The sequence below is a fragment of the Pongo pygmaeus genome, chromosome 15 (genome assembly GCF_028885625.2).
Source record: "Pongo pygmaeus isolate AG05252 chromosome 15, NHGRI_mPonPyg2-v2.0_pri, whole genome shotgun sequence".
NCBI lineage: Eukaryota > Metazoa > Chordata > Mammalia > Primates > Hominidae > Pongo > Pongo pygmaeus.
Window position 1 is genome coordinate 67,279,522 of NC_072388.2, and position 23,273 is coordinate 67,302,794.

The 23,273-nt window shown below is 41.0% G+C and overlaps 1 protein-coding gene and 1 long non-coding RNA gene across 26 annotated transcripts in view; one reads left to right on the forward strand and one right to left on the reverse strand.

Moving 5' to 3' along the window:
* RAD51B (RAD51 paralog B) overlaps positions 1–23,273 on the forward strand; it is a 794,823-nt gene that overhangs the window by 576,555 nt on the left and 194,995 nt on the right. For all 24 annotated transcript variants that reach the window (XM_063651710.1, XM_054449787.1, XM_054449780.2 and 21 more), the window contains one exon: positions 17,928–18,031. In XM_063651710.1, coding sequence (XP_063507780.1) covers positions 17,928–18,031 — 104 coding nt within the window. The remainder of the gene's footprint in view (positions 1–17,927; positions 18,032–23,273) is intronic.
* Positions 1,608–10,623, reverse strand: LOC129013298 (uncharacterized). Of its 2 annotated transcripts, none has more exons than XR_008493822.1 (4): positions 10,318–10,623; positions 6,590–6,762; positions 3,483–3,569; positions 1,608–2,717 (listed from the first exon to the last, which is right to left on the reverse strand). It is a non-coding gene; the product is annotated as an uncharacterized LOC129013298 (long non-coding RNA). The 2 variants fall into 2 exon arrangements; XR_008493821.1 differs by having other exon boundaries at positions 3,423–3,569.

Genomic DNA, 23,273 nt, shown 5'->3' on the forward strand with positions numbered 1-23,273 from the left:
GGGCGTGGTGGCTCTTTGACATGGCAATGGAGGCCTAGCCCCAGGTAAAGGTGAACTTGCCAGGTCACTAAATATATTTAGGGCCCCCTTTCAACTTCCTTTACTCTCACAGAGGGTGATGTTTATGGGGGCCTGAAATGTGTGGGAATGTTTCCAAAGGATTGTTCTGATGAGGGATCTGTTTCTGCAAACTCCTGCCCCACTGTTTGAAAGACCATCTGCCCCAAATTGAGGTCTCTCTCATTTTTAGGGCCAGGGAAGAAGAGAGAGGAAGAGAAGAACTGGGGGAATTTTGTTTTGAACTTGTGCAGTCTCTGTGGGCTGACTGAACAGTGAGCCAGGCAGAAGGTGGCTCCCTCTTTAGTCGGCAGGAGCAGGGCTGAATTTTATCAACATCTTCTGCAGGTGTAGGAGAGGTCAAGGTGTCATTTGGAACGATAATTTTTCTGATCAAAGTTAAGTTAAGGAAATTACAGTGATTGCATCTTTGTCCCCTAAAGTTTATGAGCCTCTTTGTAATCGCTGCTTCCGCAAACCCTTCCCCGCCTTCCCAAGTTCTCAGTCCTCCATCTGCAGGGGCTGCTGGGCTTTTCCCTCCAGGAAGGACAGGCTCGCCAGCTGGCCAGAGGTTCCTGTATTAGTGCTGCCCTGTACTGACTTGTGAGTCTCCAGTAACAATCCTCCAGTGTGGCACAGCTACAAGCAATGACCAGGGAGTCCCACCTTGAATCCTGTACCTCTTTGGGGGCTGACTCAGTCCTTTGAAACTGACTCTTGGATTCCTTCCTGGGTCTGCCACCAACTCATTTTTGTTTTTCTCAGCAAATCACTTCTCTGCCTTGAGACTCCATGAAATAATATAAGATTTCCTTGGCAGGATTCTCTGACCTTTTTCAGAGACCCAGATTTCTTGTTTATTGTAATTTGAATGTCTCAATCCTCTGAAAGCATTTGGAATATTTTCTTCATTTCCCTCTCCCAAGGTATCTACTTTATCCCAGACAGGCCTCCCCCAGTGGGTTTTGAGGGGAAGGATGCTGAGGCTTTGGGCCCTGGCTCCTGTCCTTTACTTCACCTCTGCCAGGGCAAAGACCAGCACTGGGCTGACCTCCCCGGGCTGGGCCAAAAGAGAGGGTTGTGGAAGCCGCACGTCTCCGATGCTGCCCACTGTCCTTTCCCTCTGCAGCCACAGCTGCCTCCCGCCCCCCTCACCCCCGCCTGCTCTTTTTCTCAGTGAGCCTCAGCGCCAGTGCCCCAATGAGCTGCTGGGAACAGAGGTCCGTCCCCTGCACTGGCCTCGGCTCCCCGCACCAGAACATTCAGGCATCAATGGGAAACAGCAAGATCTGTCGGCATCGCCCCTTTCTTCAGGCTTTGAGGGCCACATTCTCCACGGCCATCTGTTCCCTTTCACCTCTCTGGACAATGTTGCTTTTTAAAGCCTGCGATTCTTCCTCCTTTATCCCCTCCTCTCCCGCCTCCCCTTCTTCTGTGCTCCCACCCTTTCTACCTCTCCTCTCTTTGCCTGATTCCTATGAAATTAGCCTCTCTTAAGATAAGATTTGCCCTTCCTCCATACAAAGCTGTTTTGCAAACACTATGGGTTTTTGAATTTTTATTTTTACATTTTGTTTGAAGTGAGGGCTTGCTACTTTTAAAGTTTGTGATTGTCTTGTGGAGGGGGTAGCCTTTTGATAGGGACAGGAAGGGGGAGGATAGAAAAACTTTTTAGTCATGAAAAAATAAAATACAGAATAATAATGAGTTTTAGGTTCCTGCTGGCAGGCACTTGCCTCTTTAAAGAAGGAATCCTCCCTTTCCTTTCTCTGATGATCAGTTTAAGGAAATTTTTATGCTCTCGAGGTCTTCCCACCTTTTATTTTATTACTATTTTGTTGTTGCTGCAATGTTGTTGTTGTGCTGTTTTTAATTTAGAGCCAGGGCTTCTGTGGATCTGGGACAGCAGATTCCTTTGTCTTGGGCAGAGCCATATACAACTCCAGAGGTTCCTGGATTCAAGCAGAGTGTCCATGGTACCTTCTAGATGAAGCAATCATCCTGACTCAAGGGCTGGACATCAAGGGGTGTTTGCCCCAGGACTGACCAGTGACTAAGTGTGTGACCTTGGGCACATCACTTTCTTTAAGAATAATGATGACAGAATCATTTACTTCAAAAAATTCTTAACACATGATTCTTTTGTTTGTACCATTACTTGGTTTCACAAGCAAGACGAGTCCGTGGTAATGTCATGAAAACTTATGGGTTATCTTTGGGTAAGGATGTACCAAGAATCCACTGTTAGGGTCTAGTTCAGCAGCAGACACGGGAAATATGTAAAACAAGGACTCCTGGCTGTGGCTGCCTGTCAGGATCACAGAGCGGGGACACGGGCACCGCCAGAGTTGGGCTGACAGATTGAATCCTGTCTCTCCTGCTTACTAGCTATACAGATATCAGTAACGTTTTGTCATCTATAAAATAGGGGCAACACTAGAGATATACTTCATATGGTTGTTGAGACAATTAAGAGATTTTTATCATGTAAAGCACTTGGAATAGTTTCTGGAACCTGGTCGGTACTATGTCATTATCCCTCTTCCCATCCCACATCCATATTACAGATGAAAACATGGGCTAACGGGTTTTCTGCAGGGCTCTTCTTAGTCTTTCACATTCACCTTCTGCTGCTTCATTTTTTCATTGCAGAGTGAACACTGATAAAAGAAATAATGTAATTATCAGATTATAATGATGATTAACACAGCAATTCTATTTAGAAATGTCATAAAATAGTGAAACATCCTAAGATACAAAAAGATACATGATCATGTACTTCTGGCAAAGAAGGTGAACCAGATGTGGAGATGATAGTCATAGAAGGAAAGCCAGTCATGATTTTGGCAACTGGGATCACCTTACATATTTTCAGTTGGAGAAAACCTGGAGATTTATTTTTCTTTTGGTATCAATTTCTAGAAACCTATCATATGACTAAGAGTTTCCCAACAATAGGGAGAGAACATTATTAAAATATGCTTTTCTAGAAAGGCCCAAATGAGACTCTGAATAAGAAACTGAATATTATAATTTAATGAGGAAAAGAAAATGAATGGGATGTCCAGAAAATTGGGGCGGGGGGTGGGGTGGTTTCCATGCGTTTTCCCTCCTAGAAAGGGAGATTAATGGCCATTCTTGTAATATCTAAATGGCCAAAAGAAACAATGAAAAGAAAAATAATGAATCAGACTCTGGGGTTTAAATCCTGACTCTGCCACTTGCCAGGCGGCCTTGGGCAAATCACTTTCTTTGTAGCGCAGCTTCCTTCACTAGAAAATTGGTATGATAATGGTACCTCCCTCACAGAGATAATGTATGTAAGGTGTTTAGCCTGGAAAACAATAATTATCCCAAAATGTTACCTCATAATTCTTTACTGTAATTCTTATATCAATTGACATCTGAGATGTGGGACACATTACCCAAAGTTGGTAGCCTTGATCACTTTGCTGATGCTGGTCGTTTGCAGTAAACTCATAGTTCTGTCTCATTTCTGGATAAGCATTGGCCTTCGAGGAAGAAGGAAATTGGTTTGCTTAAGAATTCATATTTTGCAGATGTGAACTGACTGGCTACTGCCACCAAAACCAGTTCCCCCAATTAAAATAACCCTGCTAGCCTCAGCACATTTTGTTCATGAGCTCCCTCTCCTGCCATGAGGTGGCTGCTTGAAAGTACTTGACTGCCCTATCCTCTACTCCCCAGGGATTGGGACATGCTTGTGAAGAGATACTTGAGGAAGTTAAAGCAAGGTCATCTCCATTGCCTAAGCCCCACACCCTGGTAAACTCTACACTGTTTGGACCTTGAAACTTGTAAGCTGCAAATTCCTGTCACAAATGGAGTTTTCCTCCCTCTTGTGGCCCCAGTTTGTGGTGAGCCTTGTGTTGGCATGGTGGCCATGGGGACACCCCTCGTGTGTGTGTGTAGGCCCCCAAAAGGAGAAGTGCAGCAGCTTCCCTCAGCCTTGCCTCAGAAAGCCGGGTCCAGATGGCCAACGAAGCATGCTGCATTGAAGGAACTCGGCAGCCAGAGTGAATTTACCAGTGTGGGAAACAAAAACCTTCGGGTTCTTGTCTAAAACTCTGGGGGCAAAGGACACTGGGATTGCCTCCACCAAATGTCAACATTTTACTTCTTCCCCTACCCCCTTCTCAGAGCCTCGAGGGCAGCAAACATATGTGAGGCCAGCATTCCATTCCCTCCCACGCAGGAACATATGCTGATTCCTATCAGGATCCTCTGCTTCCCAAAGAGGCTGATGGAGATGGGGAGGGAGGAAAGCATAACCATAAATCCTCACACTGTGGGCAAGGTGATAATTGAAAGCATTCTCCACCATGACGTGCTCTCCAGTGCCAGGGCGGCAGGCGGCTGGGACAGCTAAAGCTGGAGAAGGCCTGGGCCGGGGCCCAGCTCTCTCTCTGACCAGGTGAATTTTGGTGATCAAGTCACTTCTCTGCCTATGAAATGGGAATAAGGATTGTATCCATGTTGTGGGATCAAAGGAAGCACTTTAAGTCAAATTCATCAGATGCACTTAGGCACTCTGGAGTTTTCAAAGCACCTCAGCATTTCTGTCTTGTCTCACTTGATTCTTTTTGCTCCCCTACTTGCACTCTGTTCCTGCTGTCACTGAGGAAACAAAGGAGAGTGTGAACTCTGAAAGCTGACCCTTGTTTGGTGTCTTGAAGCAATGCAGGTTAAGGAGCATGACTGAGGAGGGGCCTTAATGAGGGTCTCTGAGTGAGGACCTGGGCCTGGTAACCAGCCCTGGCCTGTTTCATGCCCAGGCTATCGGCCGCCCCTCCTACCAAGTCTCTCTGAATTAGTATTTTGGGTGTCTCCTCGGACAACAGCTCCAAGCAGATGAATTATGGCAGTTCTAAAGGGTATTTACATCTCTTCTTTCTATTCCTCTTGGGAAGCAGGGTGGGGGATTAAGTCAGTCTTAAAAACTGGCTAAAGGGCATTCTCCAGAATGATGTCTTCCGAGATTAAAAGGACACAGAGCCACTTCACAAGACAGTAGGTGGAGATTTTCTAATACAAATGCATGCACGATGGTACATGGACTGTCTGCGGGATCTGAGGAGTCTGTAATTGCAGGCAAAACAGCAAATGCCTAATACATGATGTGTTTCAAATGTTAGCATATATTAGGATCATCTGAGAGAGGTTTTTGAAAATATGGACTCTTGGGCATCACCTCCAGAGATTCTGATTCATCAGGTTTGGGATGGGGCCTAGGATTCTGCATTTTAAAAAGTTAACAGATGATTCTGATGTATAGAAACATATGAATGCCCTAGTAATTTCTCCAGAGATCCAATCCCATGTCTTGATTTTATATCAGTGACCAAGTAATCTCTCTGGAAAGGCCAACCTACATTTTCCCACTAATTTTTTTTGGGGGGAAGGAGAGTTCAAACCTACAGAAAAGTTCCAAGAAAAGTATATTGAACTCCCCATATACCCTTTACCTGATTTTTTTTTTTTTTTTTTTGAGATGGAGTCTTGCTGTGTCGCCCAGGCTGGAGTGCAGTGGCGCAATCTTGGCTCACTGCAAACTCCGCCTCCTGGGTTCACACCATTCTCCTGCCTCAGCCTCCCGAGTAGCTGAGACTACAGGTGCCCGCCACAATGCCCGGCTAATTTTTTAGTAGTTTTGGTAGAGATGGGGTTTTACCGTGTTAGCCAGGATGGCCTCGAGCTCCTGACCTCGTGATCCACCCACCTCGGCCTCCCAAAGTGCTGGGATTACAGGCGTGAGCCACCACGCCCAGCTCTTCACCTGATTTTTAACATTTTGCCTCATTTATTTTTATCTCTTGTATATTAGTTACCAATTTATTTTATAATATTGTTAATTTATTATAATTATCTTTGCTGAACCATCTGAGGGCAAGTTACAGATATCATATCCTTTCATCCCCAAATACTTCAGCATTTATCTCTTAAGAACAAGAACTTCTCTTACATAACCACAGTACAATGATCTCACCCAGGAAATTAGTATTGATACAATACTATTATCTAATATACTGGCAATATTCAAACTTTGCCAGGTGTCCCAATAATGTACTCTCTGGCAGTTTTTTCCAGGATGCAGTCCAGGATTAGACATGGCATTTTAGTTGAAATGTCTTTTTGCATTAATGGTTTTTAAAGCCATTGATGTTCTCCCAGAAAAATTTTTCTTCAAGAACGTATTTCCTAATAAACAAATCATATTTCTTTTCTCTTCTGTTCTTACGCTTGCAAAGAGCCAGTGATCCAAAGTGGGCCTGAAGCAACAGCAGGCTTACCCAGGCCTGATTCTTCACAAGCTAAGGCCTGGGCAAAGGACCCTTTCCCAGTCCTGGGTTTGCCTTGTGAGCTGATTTCCTGAAGGCAAACCACATGACTGCTAGTGTGTCCCCTTGCTGTTCAGTCAAGTGGGTGGCCACCTGGCTTTCTCCTTGTCCCAAAGTACTTTGTTGGATATGTAAAGCGACCAAATGTTACTTCACTGAAGTTTGAATCTTACCCAGAAAGAGTGACTGGTAAAGGACATGCCACTTTGCACCCTTCCCAGCTCTCTCCAAAGGCAGCTGGCTGAATGCACACTTCTGAGGGTGATGTTTTTTCCAGCACTCAGGGATATACCCAGTGTGAGATCAGAATCAGCAGCTGTATTCATTTTGCCTCAGCCAGTGCCACCTGAAACAAATATCAAGTGGTCAAAAAATGAGATGGTGACCATGTATAATACATAAGACTTATTAGAATTCAACTCTGGTATCCTCCTGCTGCCTCTGACTCTATAATGGGAGCAGGAAAGCAAAGCTCATACCAGGACAGCTGAAAGGTGTGGTCTGAGGATTATGTGGTGAACAGATAGAACACACTGTAGGGGAAAAAAAAAACAAACGTATTTTATGCAAGCATCTTTCTGGCTTGTCTTGAATGAAGCTAAATTTAAAGAGAAAGTGCCACAGATTTCTTTAAATGGTTAGGTTTTTGTTTTCTTTGTTTTATTTTGCCAGTATTTACTTAAGGGTAATATGTGTTTTCTGTAATGAGTGAATTTATTTTTAATTAAAAACTTATTTGCAAAGGTCAAGAGATTTAACTACAAGTCACCATTCAGGATTTTTTTTTTCTTTCCTTAAGTAGAAGGTAGCAAGAGGAAAGCTGTATTGGAGAAAAGGTTCAGGGGCATGGCCTCCTGGAGAATGTTGGGAGTTGAGCTGATGGGAGGAGATTGCTTCTTTTTATTCAGACAATCTAGTTCTGTTCTTCTTGTGCCTACTATTGTTTTCCTTGCCATCTTTGAGACCTTGAGGATTGACACTGCAGACACAGCAGAGAAGCCTAGTACAGCATCCCCTGCTTCCAGACTGAAGCATTTCGTATAAAGTGAGCATGCTCACTGTGATTCTGGACAGTTCCTACATGGTATCTCTGTAGGATAACATATGTCTTGGTTTTCTCAAGGCAAGCTCAGTTTATCTCTGTTATCCCAGTATAACTATTAAAATGTCCCCGTTTCATTTTCAAAAATGTCCTGGTTGGATAAGAACTTAAAGTATTTTGTTAAGACTCTGGGAAACTGAAGGTATTTTCTCCCTATCCATGAGCCAGTGGAGTTGTTGAGTGATTTGTGCTGGTGCATACCAGTCTCTAGCTTAGTGGATGGCTCACCCCCACTTCTGCCCTACCTTGTGCTATGGAGGATCCATCCCTAACTCCTGCATTCCAGAGGTTCTGATTGCCTCACTTCTTCCTGTCTTCTGCTTCACATTTCTTACCTTTCTCAGTAACGAGTTTTGCTGAGACTTGGATCAGCCTAGGTATGTTGTGCAAGTAAAGCCTCTGGACTGCATTCACTCCTTTCACCTCCAGCCAAGAGACATCAGGAATGAAATTTTCTGCTTTACTAAAGTGAAGCAGCCCATTCTTTACCAGCCAAATGCCTTCCTCGGTGGGTAAATTGTATTAGTTGAAGCAGTTATTACATAGTTTTATGCCTCAGATCCTGTATTTATAAATCTGAAAGACGACTAATAGCTTTAAAGTATTTTGAGAATCTCAAAGCTCAGAAGATTATAAATAACAAAAGATATATTTTTTCGTATCTAAAATGGTAGCACAAATACTGCGGTTGCTTACTTAATAGATAGCGTGTGGTCCCTGAGCCATTGCAGCTGATGGGTTTTTTCCAGTGCTCTATTTATAGAGCTAGGTCAGAAATATCACTTCCGTTGGAACCTGACCTATAGACCATTGTCAGTTTTAGAGACCCAAGGAAGTAGAATGTACCCTAAATACAGCTGGTTCACAGATTCAGTTAGTGAACCACAAGCCCCCAAGGAAATTAATTTTGCTGGAAGATAAATGTCTGAGCCCATCCCAGTCTCTTTTCTTTGACACCTTTGTCCTGTGGTCTCACAGAGCTTGTAGGTCATCTTGAATCTTTATTCTAAAAATAGCCTATTATAGGCAGTTTCCCTGCTTTAATAACTTATTCATCCTCTTCACCTTTTGTTGCTGAAATTCTGCATTGTATGGAACAAGAACTGATGACCTGCCAAGAGAGGTAACCAAGATTCTCAGTCCCTTCCCCAGTTCAAATGGATGATCCAATAAAGAACCATGCTCAGCAAGTGCCAGGGGCCTAGTTTTAAACAGGAGAAGCTGAATTGAATGGATGATGAATTGAGTGAATGAATTGAATCCTTCTGATTCCTAGTCTTGCACTCAGACTCCCGTCTTTAAGCTTTGTTACTATGAAGTTGTGTTTACTGGGACTTGGCCACTGGTCAGCACAGGTTTACCCATTATAAAGTCTCACTAAGTAGGGTAGACTAGGAAAATCTCTAGTCTGGAGAGAAATCTGCTATCAGCAAAAGAACCCATGCCTGTGCTCTTTTCAAGCATAAACAGGTGCTGGGTAGGGCACAGCGATTCAAAGACAGCGCATGGAGTGGCGCATTCTCAAACTTCCTGGAACAAGTGAGGTTCTCAATGAGGAACTCATTCATATCATCAAAATACCAAAGATTCAAAGTTTTTTTAATAAGGCAGGAACTTTTGAGGTCATTTACCCCTTCTTGTCATGGATGAGGAAACTGAGGCTTAGTGAGGTTAGGTAACTGCTCATTACCAAGGCCTGCTCTGAGGTTCTTTGTTACACCAGTCTCCTTCTCCCACCGGGTCTCATCAAAAGCCCAGACGGAGTCAGAAATAGAACTGCAGGGTCCTGCTTTCTAGCCAGCAGCTGGCCACAGGCTATCATGCATTACATGGAATGTGCTTCAGGACGTGAGGACAAGAGATAAGAACGAGAATGCAGTTCCAGTGGTAACATACCATCTTCTTCCCTGGATTTATTTCAATCCTGAAAACGTTTGTAGGTATTGTTATTCCTTTATTTTTTTCAATTTCCTCTTTCTACTCTAAATAAATGGGCTTTCATCTGCAGGGACTGGAGGGACCAAATATCCAGAATATCCAGTCCGCTAAGGCCATGAACTTTTCCTTCCCCTCTGTTCCTATTTTGGGAGTCATTGCTTTGTTTTTTTGACTTTTTTTTTTTTTAACATGGAAAAGCATTCTTTTAAAGTTGACCCTTTTGCTGCAGGGCAAACGCTTTTCTGTTATATACTAGAGATTCAGTTTGATCTCCTAGAAATGCTTAGCACAGGAGTCATAAATTGAAATGTTTTCAGAGAAGGAGCTTTCTCATTAAGAGCTTTCCAACAGGCCTCTTCTAAATACTGACACGGGTTGGTACCAGAAGCCCATCACCTTTTTGGAAATCAAGGCTACATAGCAACCTGGTTATCCTCCTCCAGTCTGATTGCACGAGGGCTACACCCCATGTATACAGAGCAGAGAGACAGCTCCTTGCCTTGTGAGAAATTCGTCTTCATAACCAACTCCCACACCAAATGAGTAAGGAATTGGATCCAAAATATAGTCCTGAAAGATATTCCAGAATCCAAATCATGTGTTTTAACCACTTTGCAACTAAGATTTACTATCTTGCCTCATTGTTAACATGATAAAAAATGCAGGAGATAATGATTAAACTTCTTTCCTCCCTAGAATTTCATCTTCAGTGTTTGATCATCATTGTTCCTATCACTTATACATATCAAGTATCTTCATCTACGGGTCACCAAGAACCTCTGGTTGCCTGGAGGACAGAATTATTATTCACATTTTACAGATGGGTTAGCAATCACAGAAAGAGAACATGCTTTGACTTACCTAAAAGAGTCTCTGAGAGAGTGGAGAATGAATGTTCCCACAGTCTTTTATAGAGCCCTGACTTCAGTGTGAATAGATTAGATTTGCTTACACAGAGCTTACACAGAGACTTCTACAGGCTCAATCCCGTAACAATGAAAATCCTCAAAAATGAAAATATTTTCAAAGCTCAGTTCACGTATTTGATTTTTGTATTTGCATTGGAATTAACCAAATTCCAGACAATGAAGTTATACTGCTTTGGCAGGTCTAAATATCACAATCATCAAAAAGGAGAGAGAGGGAGTGAGCACCTCAGTTTTTAGAACTTCCTCTTAAAGTGAACATAGAGAAGGTTCACTTATCTGTTTCCTAACCAATTAGGTCATCTCGCAGGAAATCACCTTTTCTTAAAAGCCAGTAGGCAGATTCCTCCTACTTTAAATTTCCCATCAACAGCATTAACAATCATTTATGCCAGCCCTCTCACAGGAATGCTTGAAAGTCAAAAGACATAAGGGACCACTAAGTTTTCTAGTTTAAAATAAGGTCACAACTTTATAGTAACTTACAGTTTCCCTACCTCCCTCTCTCAAGTGATTCTATCACTGCAATCACCCTTCAATTGCTTTCCTATACTTGAGGCCCTATTAAGTGAACTATCTTTCCAATCCTTGCCAGATTTTTAATTCTACAACCAGAGAGGATCAGTTCCAGGCCACCTGACTTGCATGAATCCGGCTGCTGGGCCAGTTGAGTGAGATTAAGTAACTTGCTGAGCCAGAGTATATGCTGTCTTTCTGGAAACCCCTTGCCCTGGGTTATCACTGTACATCAGAACAGAGGAAGCCGAGTATGGAGCCTGAGTGACATGCAGAGCTCAGATGAGTGATAAGATCCTCATGACACACTTTCATTGGTGTCCTCCCAGAGATGGGCCTTTGAGCTCTCAAGGCCCTTGTGGGCTGGCAGAATAACACGTTATTTGACATGAGAGACATGATAAGCCCAGAGAAAGCTAATTGGAGTAGTGGTGAAGACTCAGTTGGCCTGGTTTCGAACCCTGGCTGTGTTAGTAACTAACCATGTGAACTGGAGTGACTTAGTTTCTCATAGCCTCATTCTGTCAATAGGGATGTTAATATTACTCACTTCATAAGATTGTTGTAAGGATCAAAAGAGATGTAACTAAGATATGAAGCTCAACAAGATTTAAGCTTACATAATGCCTAGCGCATAGTACCTTAAAAAATATTGCCTTTCCACCTTGGGCAACATAGTGAGACCCTGTCTCTACAAAAAAATAAAAATAAGTTAGCCAATCATGGTGGCATGTGCCTGTGGTCCCAGCTACTCGGTAGGCTGAGGTGGGAGGATTGCTTGAGCATGGGAATTCAAGGTTACAGTGAGCTATGATCATACTACTGCATTCCAGCCTGGGCAACAAGGGAGACCCTGTCTCAAAAAAAAATTTTTTTAATTGCCTTTCATTATCATTAACTTTCAAGGCCTTACTGTTATTACTTTTATGGTGGATTAATGTTTGTAAGCACTCCTAAAAATACAAATGGATATTTTTAAAGTCTATAGTAGACTACAGTCAAGCTTGCTCACTCAGGGTTTCCTTTGGAAACTTTTCTGTGGTCATCTGTACTCATGGCCTTTACTTAAGACTTGGGTTTACCTGTCCAGAAAACAACCAAATACATGGGTACTTTTTAAATACTATTCTTATTGGTTTAACGACGTGGAGTCCTTTAAATAGTTGCTCCTGGCCCAAATGTGGCTCCAATCTCTGAAGACATCCTGTGTCTTCCTTTAGACCCGAGAAACTCCTACAGTTTATCACCAAAAAAAAAAAAAAAAAAAAATTTGAGTGCTTAACTAGCAACTCCTAATTATTCACATGTAGCTTTTTCTTGACAAACTTTAGAGCTCAGCCTCCCTTGATCTCATCACTTAGCAGGCATCTAAGCAACTAACTTCTAGAGTTTACTTGAAAAATGTAAACCTATTAATTTTAGCTAAGCAAGATAGAATTAAGGATGTAAATCTGCTGCCAAAACAAGGATACAATATGATTCAAAATTTAGTGGAAATAACTTTTTAATTAGTCATTTAGTCAGTATTATAAGCATCCTCTCTGTCTCAGACCTTGTGTTAAGTAACTCAGGCATGCTGACATACATCAGGCGTGGGTTTGGCCTCTTTATAATATACAGTCATATGTCACTTAACAATGGAGATGGGTTCTGAGAAATGCATCATTAAGCAATTTTGACATTGTGTGAACATCATAGAATGTATTTACACAAACTGAGATGGTATAGCCTACTACAAACCCAGGCTGTATGGTATAGCCCATTGCTCCTAGTCTACAGACCCATTCAGCATGTTGCTGTACTGAATACTATAGGCAATTGGAATACAATAGTAAGTATTTGTGTATCTAAACACATCTAAGCAGAAAAGGTACAATAAAAATGGTAAAAGGATTAAAAATGGTACACCTATGTAGGGTACTTACTATGACTGGAGCTTATAGGACTGGAGTTGCTCTGGGTCCATTGGCGAGTGCACCTGCTGATGAGTGAACATGAAGGCCTAGGACACTGCTGTACACTACTGTAGACTTCATAAACCCCGTATCCTTAGGCTACATTCATTGATAGAGACATTTTTCTTTCTTCAATAATAAATTAACCTTTGATTACTATCACTTTTTTACTTTATAAATGTTCTAATTTTTTTAACTTTTTGATCTTTCAGTAACATAACTGAAAATACAAACATTGCATAGCTGTTCAAAAACATTTTCTTTATATCCTTATTCTATAAGCTTGTTTCTGTTTTTCAGATTTTTTTACCTTTTTAAACTTTTTTGTTAAAAATTAAGACACAGACACACACAATAGCCTAGGACTACACAGGATCAATATCATCAATATCACTGTCTTCCACCCCCCCATCTTGTCTCACTGGAAAGTCTTCAGGGGCAATAACAAGCATGAAGCTGTCATCTCCTATGATAACAATGCCTTCTTCTGCAATACCTCCTGAAGGATCTACCTGAGGCTGTTTTACAGTTAACTTCTTAAAATAAGTAGAATATAGTCTAAAATCATGATTAAAAGTATAGTAAATACATTAAAAGTATAGTAAATACATAAACTACATAAAAGTATATATGGTAAATACATCAATATAGGTATGATAAAAAGTATAGTAAATACATAAAAGTGTAGTAACTACATAACTGGTTTTTGTATTTACTAAACTGGTTATTATAAGTAGAATAGACTCTAAAATATTGATAAAAAGTATAGTAAATACATATAATAAGATCAAGTATTATATACTATACATAATTGTATGTGCTATACTTTTATACAGCTGACATTATAGTAGGTTTATTTACCCTGCATCACCACAAGCATGTGAGTATGCATTGTGCTATGATGTTACCACTGCTGTGACATCACTAGATGATAGGAATTTATCAGCTGCATGATAATGTTATGGGGCCACTGTCATATTTGCAGTCTGTCATTTGCTGAAACATCATTATGCAGAGCACGACTCTGTATTAAAGGTGATAAGAAAAGCACACAAATAATATACCACAAGTAGAAAATGATTGTAATATGAGACAGTAAAGTATTATAGAAGTTTACAGGAGGAAGACATTATTTCTGTGAAGATTAGAGAAATTGGCACATAGGAAGTAGCATTGAAGGCAGAGTAGATTTGGGACATGGGAACATAGGGGAGTTCCAGATGAGGGAGGGACATGGGAAATAAGTGATTAAGTAAGAACACAGATGTGGGAAATGGAGCAGGGGGAAGAAGTCTGGAAGGGCAGGCGGGCACAGGGTAGAAAGTCCTTGAATGCCAGTGTTAGGAATTTAGAATTCTCTGAAGGCACTTGGGAGCCACTGAAAGGTTTTGAGCCTGCTGGTTGTAAATGGGAGGGTGGTGTGCTTAGGTGTGTGCTTGGAGGAGGTTAATCAGGTAGTAAAACAGAGGATGGCTTTAGTAGGGAGAAAGTGACAGCAGCACGGACAACAGGCAACTAAAGCAGTCACGCCAGGTGAAAGCTAATGTGGGTCTAAGGTTGAGTTAGGAGGAATGGAGAGTTAGGAATGGATCTGAGGGTGAGGTAGGAGAAGTGAATGGATGGATAGAGGTAGGATTTTACAGTTAAATCAGTAAGACCTCTCAATTTATTGCAAGTGAGAAGCATGAGAGAAGGAAACATTTTGAAAATGGAGCTGAGGTTTTAAACCAGATTAATTGGAGGGTCAAAGGAAGGAACAGAGATGGAGGAGTAGATTTATATGGGAAAATATGAGCTTGCTTTGATGATACTGAATTTGCAGTGCTAAAATTTATGATGTAGGCTTGCAGTTCTTGTGGTTAAAAGTGGAAGACAAGTGTTGAGACAAGCCAAAGGTTGCGACAAAGGCGTAGAAACCATCCACCTTGTCAAATGGGCTCTCATCCTTTTCAAAGTGGAGCCATGCCATGTAGAGCAGACACTGCAAGCTTGATGGGAATGAGGCATATCTGGCTCAAAAGCATGTTTATTTGTGTGTTTTTAAAAGTGTAAATATTGAACCAACATTTTAAAATCAGGAAATTATACTTAAAGCATTGATTTCTGGCTTCCGTTTTAAAAATCAAAATTGCACTTTGAAGTTAGCGCAATTAAAAAATCATATCACTATGATTTTTAAAAATCAAGAGATGTGATTATAAAAGTTTTTTACAATTTTAAAATAAATAAATAAATAAGATGTGACTATGAACTCACATTGCCACATGACAACAACAGCTAGAGCTGAACAGAGACTGCCCCCTTGAGATCCTGGATGAATTCTCGAACTCACCACAGTACTCACCACTTCCCCTCATCTCCTAAGGCTTTAATTGAAAGTCAGTTACTAAATCTATAGAGAAAAAAAAAATAGGTTAATGGTTGCCAAGAGCTGGAGATGGGCAGGGAATGGGGTGTTCTGATGGCCAGTGGGTGTGGGATTTCTTTTTAGGGGTTTGAAATGTTCTAAAGTTAATTGTGGTGATGGCTGAACATCTCTGTGAATATAGAAAAAGCCGCTGAACTGTACACTTGAAATCGGAGCATGTATGATAGCAAATTATCTCAATAGAGCTGTTTTTCTAAAATGCAAATGTAGTTGCTATTGCCCTTGCAGTGTTGGTTTTCTTATAGTAGAAAATATTTTTCTATAAGTCTATTTCTATCAAAAAGGGGAAAATGAAAAGTTAGACTGAGAGGGTTGTGAATTTCAAGAAAAATGGTAAAGACTATATCTCTTAGTGGGGGTAAATAATTTCTACATGTTAATATGCAAGCACCTGGCCTCTTTACTAATGTACATTATTTTCCTGGGTACTGAAAGCATTTGGTATTAGACAAGAAAAAATGTGGTCATGCCCCACTCCCTAAGGTCCACCCACAACTAAGAAGAAAGAGAAAACAAAGGCAGAGAAAGGAAAGGAGTAATCAACATGGTAAAAGGAGAAGCAGAAGAGGCCAGTAGATTGGATGCCAAGGAAAGGGGAAGCTTTATCAACTGCTGACAAGAGGTCAAGGAGGATGAGGCCAGGGAAGTCAGGAGGTCATGGGAGACCGTCCAGTGAGGGGGCTGAGAGAGGTGAAGCCAGAGAGAGATGCAGAGGCAGCTGACAAAGTGCTCAGAGTGCATTGTTTAGGAGACAGTATTTAATCTCAGGCATGAAGGACTACTGAAGGCGTTTTAAGTAGGGGAATGATGTGATCAGATCGGAACAATCTAGATTATTTGTTTTCACATTAATTTGTGCATATTTTGAATTGTGGGCATGATGAACTGAGGTTACCCCAAATTTTATTCTTTCTTACACTAAATTCTCTTTCAATCTGATATCCCCAGGCTTGTTGAGACCCTGGTTATTGATTTCCATCTCATTCATTCCTGTTCCTGCTTGAACCAGGAAATATATATATATGGTTGGTGTTATCTGACCCAGGGGTTCTCAACTTCAGCACTGCTGTATTTTGGGCTGGATAATTCTTTGTTGTAGGATGCTGTCCTATGCATTATAAAATGGTTAGCAGCATCACCAGCCTCTACCCTCTAGATGCCAGTAACACTGCGAGTTAGACATTGCCAATAAAATCACCCTCCAGCCAAGAATCACTGAACTACATTTGTCTGTTGTAGCATTTGGGCCCAGGTGCTTAAGGCCATGTGCAGTTAGTAGACCACCCTGAAAGGTGTCTGCCCTGGAAAAAAAAGACCAATTCCTACTCCACACTGAGGCATACAAATCAGATGATGTAGTAAGGGGACAACAGATGACACACTCAAGGCCTCATTTTGTTTTAGCTAATTCAGTGGACTTCAACCTGTATGTAGTCTCCTCATAGATAAAAGATCATATCTGGAGGCTGCAAGGCACACTAAATATCCAACTGTGCCCTCCTAAGGTTAGGATTCCTGTCATGGCCCAGGGCCAAAGTGGGTTCAGAGGAGGCCTTGGGCACAGGGCACAGGGGTTCAGAGGAGGCCTTGGGATATGCTGGACATGATAGTGGGAGCTGGCTTCTATGCAGCAGGACTTGTTGGCTTGCCTTCAAGGGGGAAGGAGCGGGTAGGGAGCAGAAAGGGTTTTCTCATGGTGATGTCAAGAAGGGTCAGTAGGGAGGGATAACAGTGGGAGATATACCTAATGCTAGATGACGAGTTGGTGGGTGCAGTGCACCAGCATGGCACATGTATACATATGTAACTTACCTGCACATTGGGCACATGTACCATAAAACCTAAAGTATAATAATAATAATAATAATAATAATTACAATAAAAGAAAAAAAAAAAAGAAAAAAAAAAAAAAAGTTAAAATTATCAGATTGAATAAAAAATTTTAAATCCAAAAAAAAAAAAAAAAAAAAAGAAGGGTCAGTAAAGCTTTGGAGATGTAAGATGCAACTTGGAGGAAGCTAGGAACTCAGATAGAGTTTACTTCAGACCCTCCTCCTTATAGGAAAGTCTTAGAAGGTAAAGGAATGTTTCTCTTGGAATAGGAATGTCTAAAACAGCTTACCTATGAAATGTTGAGATCTTCCAGATTCCTTTTTTGGGTGTGTGTATAGGTGTGTGTATACAGGGGGGTGGGAGGACCAGGGAATTTTACATGTATATGCCACCATTTCTATATTGATAAGGAAAATTGAGTTAAGACTCTTGTCAAGCTAAACATGTCTAACTATTTCATAACTGGTTCTTATTCTGTGGAGTAGCATTATGCCTTGGATATTGAATGGCTAGATTTACTAGTAGCAATGGCTCTGAGCTGTCTTGCAATGCAACCTCTTTTTGATATATAACCCTGTTATTATTTGGCCCAGTGGTGGTCACTTTCACCAAGGCTGAAGGAAACCCCTGCTGGTTTTTAGTCTCATATTCCTTAACCTCTCTCCTACTTCACTGATTCCTCAAGTTCTGTGGTAATGAACTGAGCCTCCAAGTACTCTCTGGACTACTGGCAATGAGTAATGTCTGGACTTCATGTGAAATGCCATCTCAAGAAAGGGCATCTGAAAGCATGCTTTTACCATTTCATTTCAGGCACTTCTGGATCCAGCTGTGTGATAGCCGCACTAGGAAATACCTGGAGTCACAGTGTGAATACCCGGCTGATTCTCCAGTACCTTGATTCAGAGAGAAGACAGGTGGGTGCTTTGACAGTATTCTCTGACTATGAAGGTCAGGGAATGAGATATACCGAGCAATCTGAGCATCTTCTGAAAATGCTGGCCGCATTGTCTGTCCTGAGCCAGCACCAGCTAGTAGGGCATAAAGAAGCCAGCATTTCTGCTTGTCCCAACAGCAGTTATAATAAAGTGGGGAGACAAGTCACACACAGGAAAAAACATAAGAATTGATCCCACAGAGTCAGCATTTCTCTGATATTTGTAAGTGACCAAGGACCACACCTCTAAGGGTATCCAATTCTCTATCTCTAAATGATCATTTCACTAAGATTGTATTTTTTGAGGACTAATTTGTATATGAATTAAATAATGATGATGCTTTTTCTTGAAGTATGTGTACTTTGAAAATCTTAGGCCAGCAGATGCTGCCAAGTGAATAAATTATTCCCCAGATACTAGGTACTTTTACATTAACGCATACACCTGTAGTGTAAAGTACTGAATGATGCTAGAGAGACCTCCAAATGGTTGGTCACTTTCTCAGAGTTCCCTATTTGTGGTTTCTATCCTGGCCAAAATTGAAAATCCTTCCCTTACATCCAGAAAGTTCACTTTCTACCTCCTTTTAAGTCTTCTGTCTTCATTCTTCATTCCAAAGAAAAGGTCACCACTGTCTGACCTCTTTGGTAAAGCTTTGGTAAAATGTTTCATAATAAAAACCTCCTTTTTCCTAATGACTAACCTCAACTTTATCCTGCTGTGTGACCAGATTCAATCTAGTTTCTCCTAAAAGCAGGAGGAAGAAGAAGACGGGTGATTATTTTGATTTTTTGGATAGGACAGAATTCAGAAGCCAGATTTGCCCACCTTGCTAAATATATATCAAATCCAGGCTATTTAGATACAGAGGCATGAAATGTCACACTGGTGATCCTTTCTGGAGAAGATGTCAGAAAAGGTGTTGTTGCCTTTACCTGCATTAGGTAAACTGGCTCTTTTTCAAGGAAGCAGGAATCATCAAAAACAGGCGTGAGCTATTGCCTGTTCTAGACATAATTTTCCAAACCAGAGAATTCTTCTTGGTTTGCTTTGGACTATGTAAATAATATTCCAGCTTGGTGATCAAGTCAGCCATGTCCTGAGAAGATAGAGCTGCTTGTTTCTATTCAGGGAAACATTCTTGAGTTTTCACGCCCTGGACTACTATTACCTTAATGGCACCTTTTTCCTGAAGAGTCTGGTATCCTAGGTTCTGAAGCTATTATTTCTCTTTTTAGTGGAACACATTCCAAAATATTCCTGGAGAATCTAATGACCTTTGGTAGTAAATCATGTTAAATAGCTGTGTTGCAGCTTTCAGGGATATCATTAAGGATTGTCGAACACACCTATGTAAACTTTATCAGAGGAAGCAAAATTCCTTGTGAATCAATGTTGAGTCATTCGTTTTCATGGATCCTTGATCCCACTCCTTGGAAACTTGTAGTTTATCTCTGTTTCAGGTTTTAGATTTTAGAAGCCATTCTTACTGTTACACACGGAATTTATGATTTCATCTATTATATATGGTATCATGGGTTCAAGGCTCCCAAATCCTAGTTTTACTAATTCCAGTTAGAATTTATAAGTGAATAAAGAAGTTAGAGCCATATTTTTATTTTTCTTTTGTTTTAATAAATTAACCAGTCAATGTCAACAGGAAGCAGCTGGTAGGACAAATGCTATTTTTTTAACGTCTCTTTGGTGACTGGAGGATGTTGGTGGCTCTTGGCTTTTGGTTAATAAGGTCAAATGCAGGCCAGTGGTCATAAGGAGAACCAGGAGCAAAGTGTAGATGGATCAGTGACAGTTCATCAACTCCCATCCCATTAGATGGGTCAGTCATGTCATCTTAATTTACAAAAGACAACTTGTTACTATCATTACTAATCAATAAGGAGCAGACTTAAATGCCTTGGAATCATGTTCTCAAACAATAATTAGAAATTAATGTAAAATATGGCCAGTGTTAAAATGGCCAACCCAGGCAAAGAACATACATTTAATTAATCTATAGAAATATGCATGCCTTTGGGGACCAGTTGTTAAATTTGTGACCTAATGACTAGAATAAATTTTGATATAGAAAAAACATGTCTCTGTCTAGTGACCTTATCTTGCCTTAGCAGAGGGTGTGCTTAGTGATTCCCTGAGTCTTTTCTGTGGTCTTATTTTATGAAAAACCATAGAAGCCATACGAAGCGAAGGCTTTCCTGGGATATGTGCATAAAACAGTACTTTAAAGCTAACCTTTAAGGTAATTGCACCAAGTAGTACTTTCTTATAACACCATTTAGTAGCAGAACGTGCCTGGATAATTCTAGGGTAGTAAGACCTCTGGGACACCAGCCACTTAGAGAAGATAACAGGTATAGTTTTTTGTGTTTTAGGGTTTTTTTTCAATGCCCAAGCAGAGGCCACTACACCCAGGGATCAAGGTTATGGGATGAGGATTATATTTTATCCCGTTTCTATGACATTGAGCGCTACACCAGGGCTCTTGAATGTGAGGCTTAGTTTCAGATTACAGGCCTGGAAGGGGGTCAGGTCAAGCTGAGCAGACCTTCAAGCCGATTAACCCAAGAGCTGAATTGTGTTGTCTGAGGGAAGGAGTCCTCCCTGGCTGATTATTTTCTTTACACCCTGGAAACTTTGCAAAATTTTATAACCAAGAAAGAAATCTTATCAGGGCCACAAGCCAAGTTAATTTTCTTGCTTATTCTGCTTCAGTGTTTGCAAAAACTCTCTTAAGAAGCTGGAAAACATTTTCTTTTGGACTAATTTAGCTTTTTTTCCATTTGACTTTTATTTACTCTTCTCTTACTCTGCTTCAATCCTGCCCCACCCTTTTTGCAACATTTTTATTCTTACCAAAGACATGTTCTTAGAGTAGAATTAAAATGGCCTCTCCTACTTTTTGTAGTTGTTGTTGTTTTAAACCATCAAAAATATGTTTTGGTCTACCCTGTGCATGGTATGGGAATATAAAGAAGCAGGAGACTAGTTACTGCCCTCGAGGTCCAAACAAACTAATACTGAGGTACTGTCACAAGGCAGTGTTTGATTTGTTGTCTAATGAGTGCTTAAAACAGTAACTGCTTTGAATCTAAAGGAAGGTAACATCATCAGAGGCATATTAAGTCTTTTCAGGAAAAGGTGAGACTTGAGTATTACCTTAAAATCAGTGATTCTCGGCAGGACGCAGTAGCTCATGCCTGTAATCCCAGCACTTTTGGGAGGCCAAGGTGGGTGAATTGCCTCAGGTCAGGAGTTCGAGACCAGCCTGACCAACATAGTAAAACCTCATCTCTACTAAAAATACAAAAAAAAAAAAAAAAAAAAAAAAAAAGCCAGGTGTGGTGGCGCATACCTGTAGTCCCAGCTACCCAGGAGGCTGAGGTAGGAGAATCACTTGAACCCAGGAGGCAAAGGTTACAGTGAGTAGAGATTGTGCCACTGCACTCAAGCCCGGGTGACAGAGCAAGACTCTGTCTCAAAAAAAAAAAAAAAAAATTCAGTGGTTCTCAAACCTGGCTGCACTTAAGGCTCATCACAGGAGCATTTATACCAATGCCAATGCCCCACCCTGACCAGTTAAGTCAAAATCTCTGGCAGTAGAGCTGAGCATCAGTGTTTATTTGTAAAGCTCCCCCATGTGATTCTAATGTGCAGCCTAGGTTGGGAACCTCTGCCTTAAATAATAGATAAAATTCAGGTAGTCAGAAAGGGGAGGTGCTGGGGTAGAGTGAGCCGCAGCTGAAGAACAGGAGGATAGGCTGCATCGTCAGAGGACACAGGCTGGGTTTTGCCTTGTAACAAGAGCAGAGGGTTTGGGCGCTCATTCATTTGACAAACCTTTATTTAATCACCTCTTCTCTGCTAGTCACTGTGTAACTAGTTGCGCTGGAGATTCAAAAAAACAAAAACAGGTAAGAGATGGTTGATACCCTCTGGTTGTTCACAGTCTACTTGAGGAAACAGATAAGCATGTAAACTGGACTTGCAGTAAGAGCACAGTGAATGAAGTAAGTCTAGAGGAGATGGGGGGTCCTGCCACTAAGGAAGGTTCTCTAGCGATTAATGAGGCAGAGCATGCAAAGAGGAGTGGCCGAGGCCTTCACTTGGGAAACTCTTGCCCTTACAAACTGCCTTCTAGCGAGGGCTGGAAAAGCTAGAGTAAGGCTGGTTATACTTGATAGAAGGAAGAAAAGCTCGATAAAAACATTCACATTTATACAATTTCTCCTCAAATCCTCATGAAGTCTGGTCTTACAAACTACAAATGGGATTATATAAATTTTCAAGTGCCCTAGAAAGAGTAATGAAGTAAATGAATCCTGACTAAGCCTCACACCCCCTTGATGAAATAAATATTATGACTCTCTTATTTCAACAAATTGGAAAGAGGTCTTTTTTTTCATATAGGAGGTTTATTGAAATGAACTTTCTAATAATATTTTCATTTCTATTTAGGAGGCACCCTGAAATTATGGGATGCTTGAGGGGCGAGCCTAAAGTACCTAGTAAATTGTTGACAGAACCAATATCACTCAAGCTGCTGATCCACACTTGAATCTGCAGGCTTTTCTCAAAGTCCTAGTTTTGCATCTTAGAAGTATTGCATCTTGGAAGTATTTCTTTGCATCTTGGAAATATTCAGTGTTTCCTTTCTGGTGATAGGATTCTAAGTGTCCATTTTATATTTTCGAAGACTCAAATATCATCACTGTGAAGACTTCCCTGACACCAGCTGTGATCCGTCCCTCTTCCCTCTGGCCCACACTTGCACCTGGCGCTTGTCTCTATTCTTAGACTTCTGAGCCCTGAATTATGAGCCCCTTGAGGTCTGTAACTGAATTTATCTGCATACCCTCAAATGTAAGGGCAGTGCTTGACACCTACACAGTAGATACATTTATTTTGAAAGAGAGAGAGAAAGCAAGAAAAAGAAACGCACTCCCTGTAGCTACTCGTGAACCCAGTCTGAAGGACGAAGGACTGCTTATTTAGAATCATTCTTCCGCATAGAAATTGGGTTTTACAATTTAACCATTCCTTTAAAATGTTAGTAATTGTCGGTTTAAAATGTTAGCATCAAACCTTGACAATTATAAGCAGATACCTAAATAGAAATACTGTAAGAATACTGAAGATAGGAATACTTTTTGCAGAACCAGCCTGCTGGAGTCTATGGGAGGATGGGAGTCAGGCTTCCCCTGGA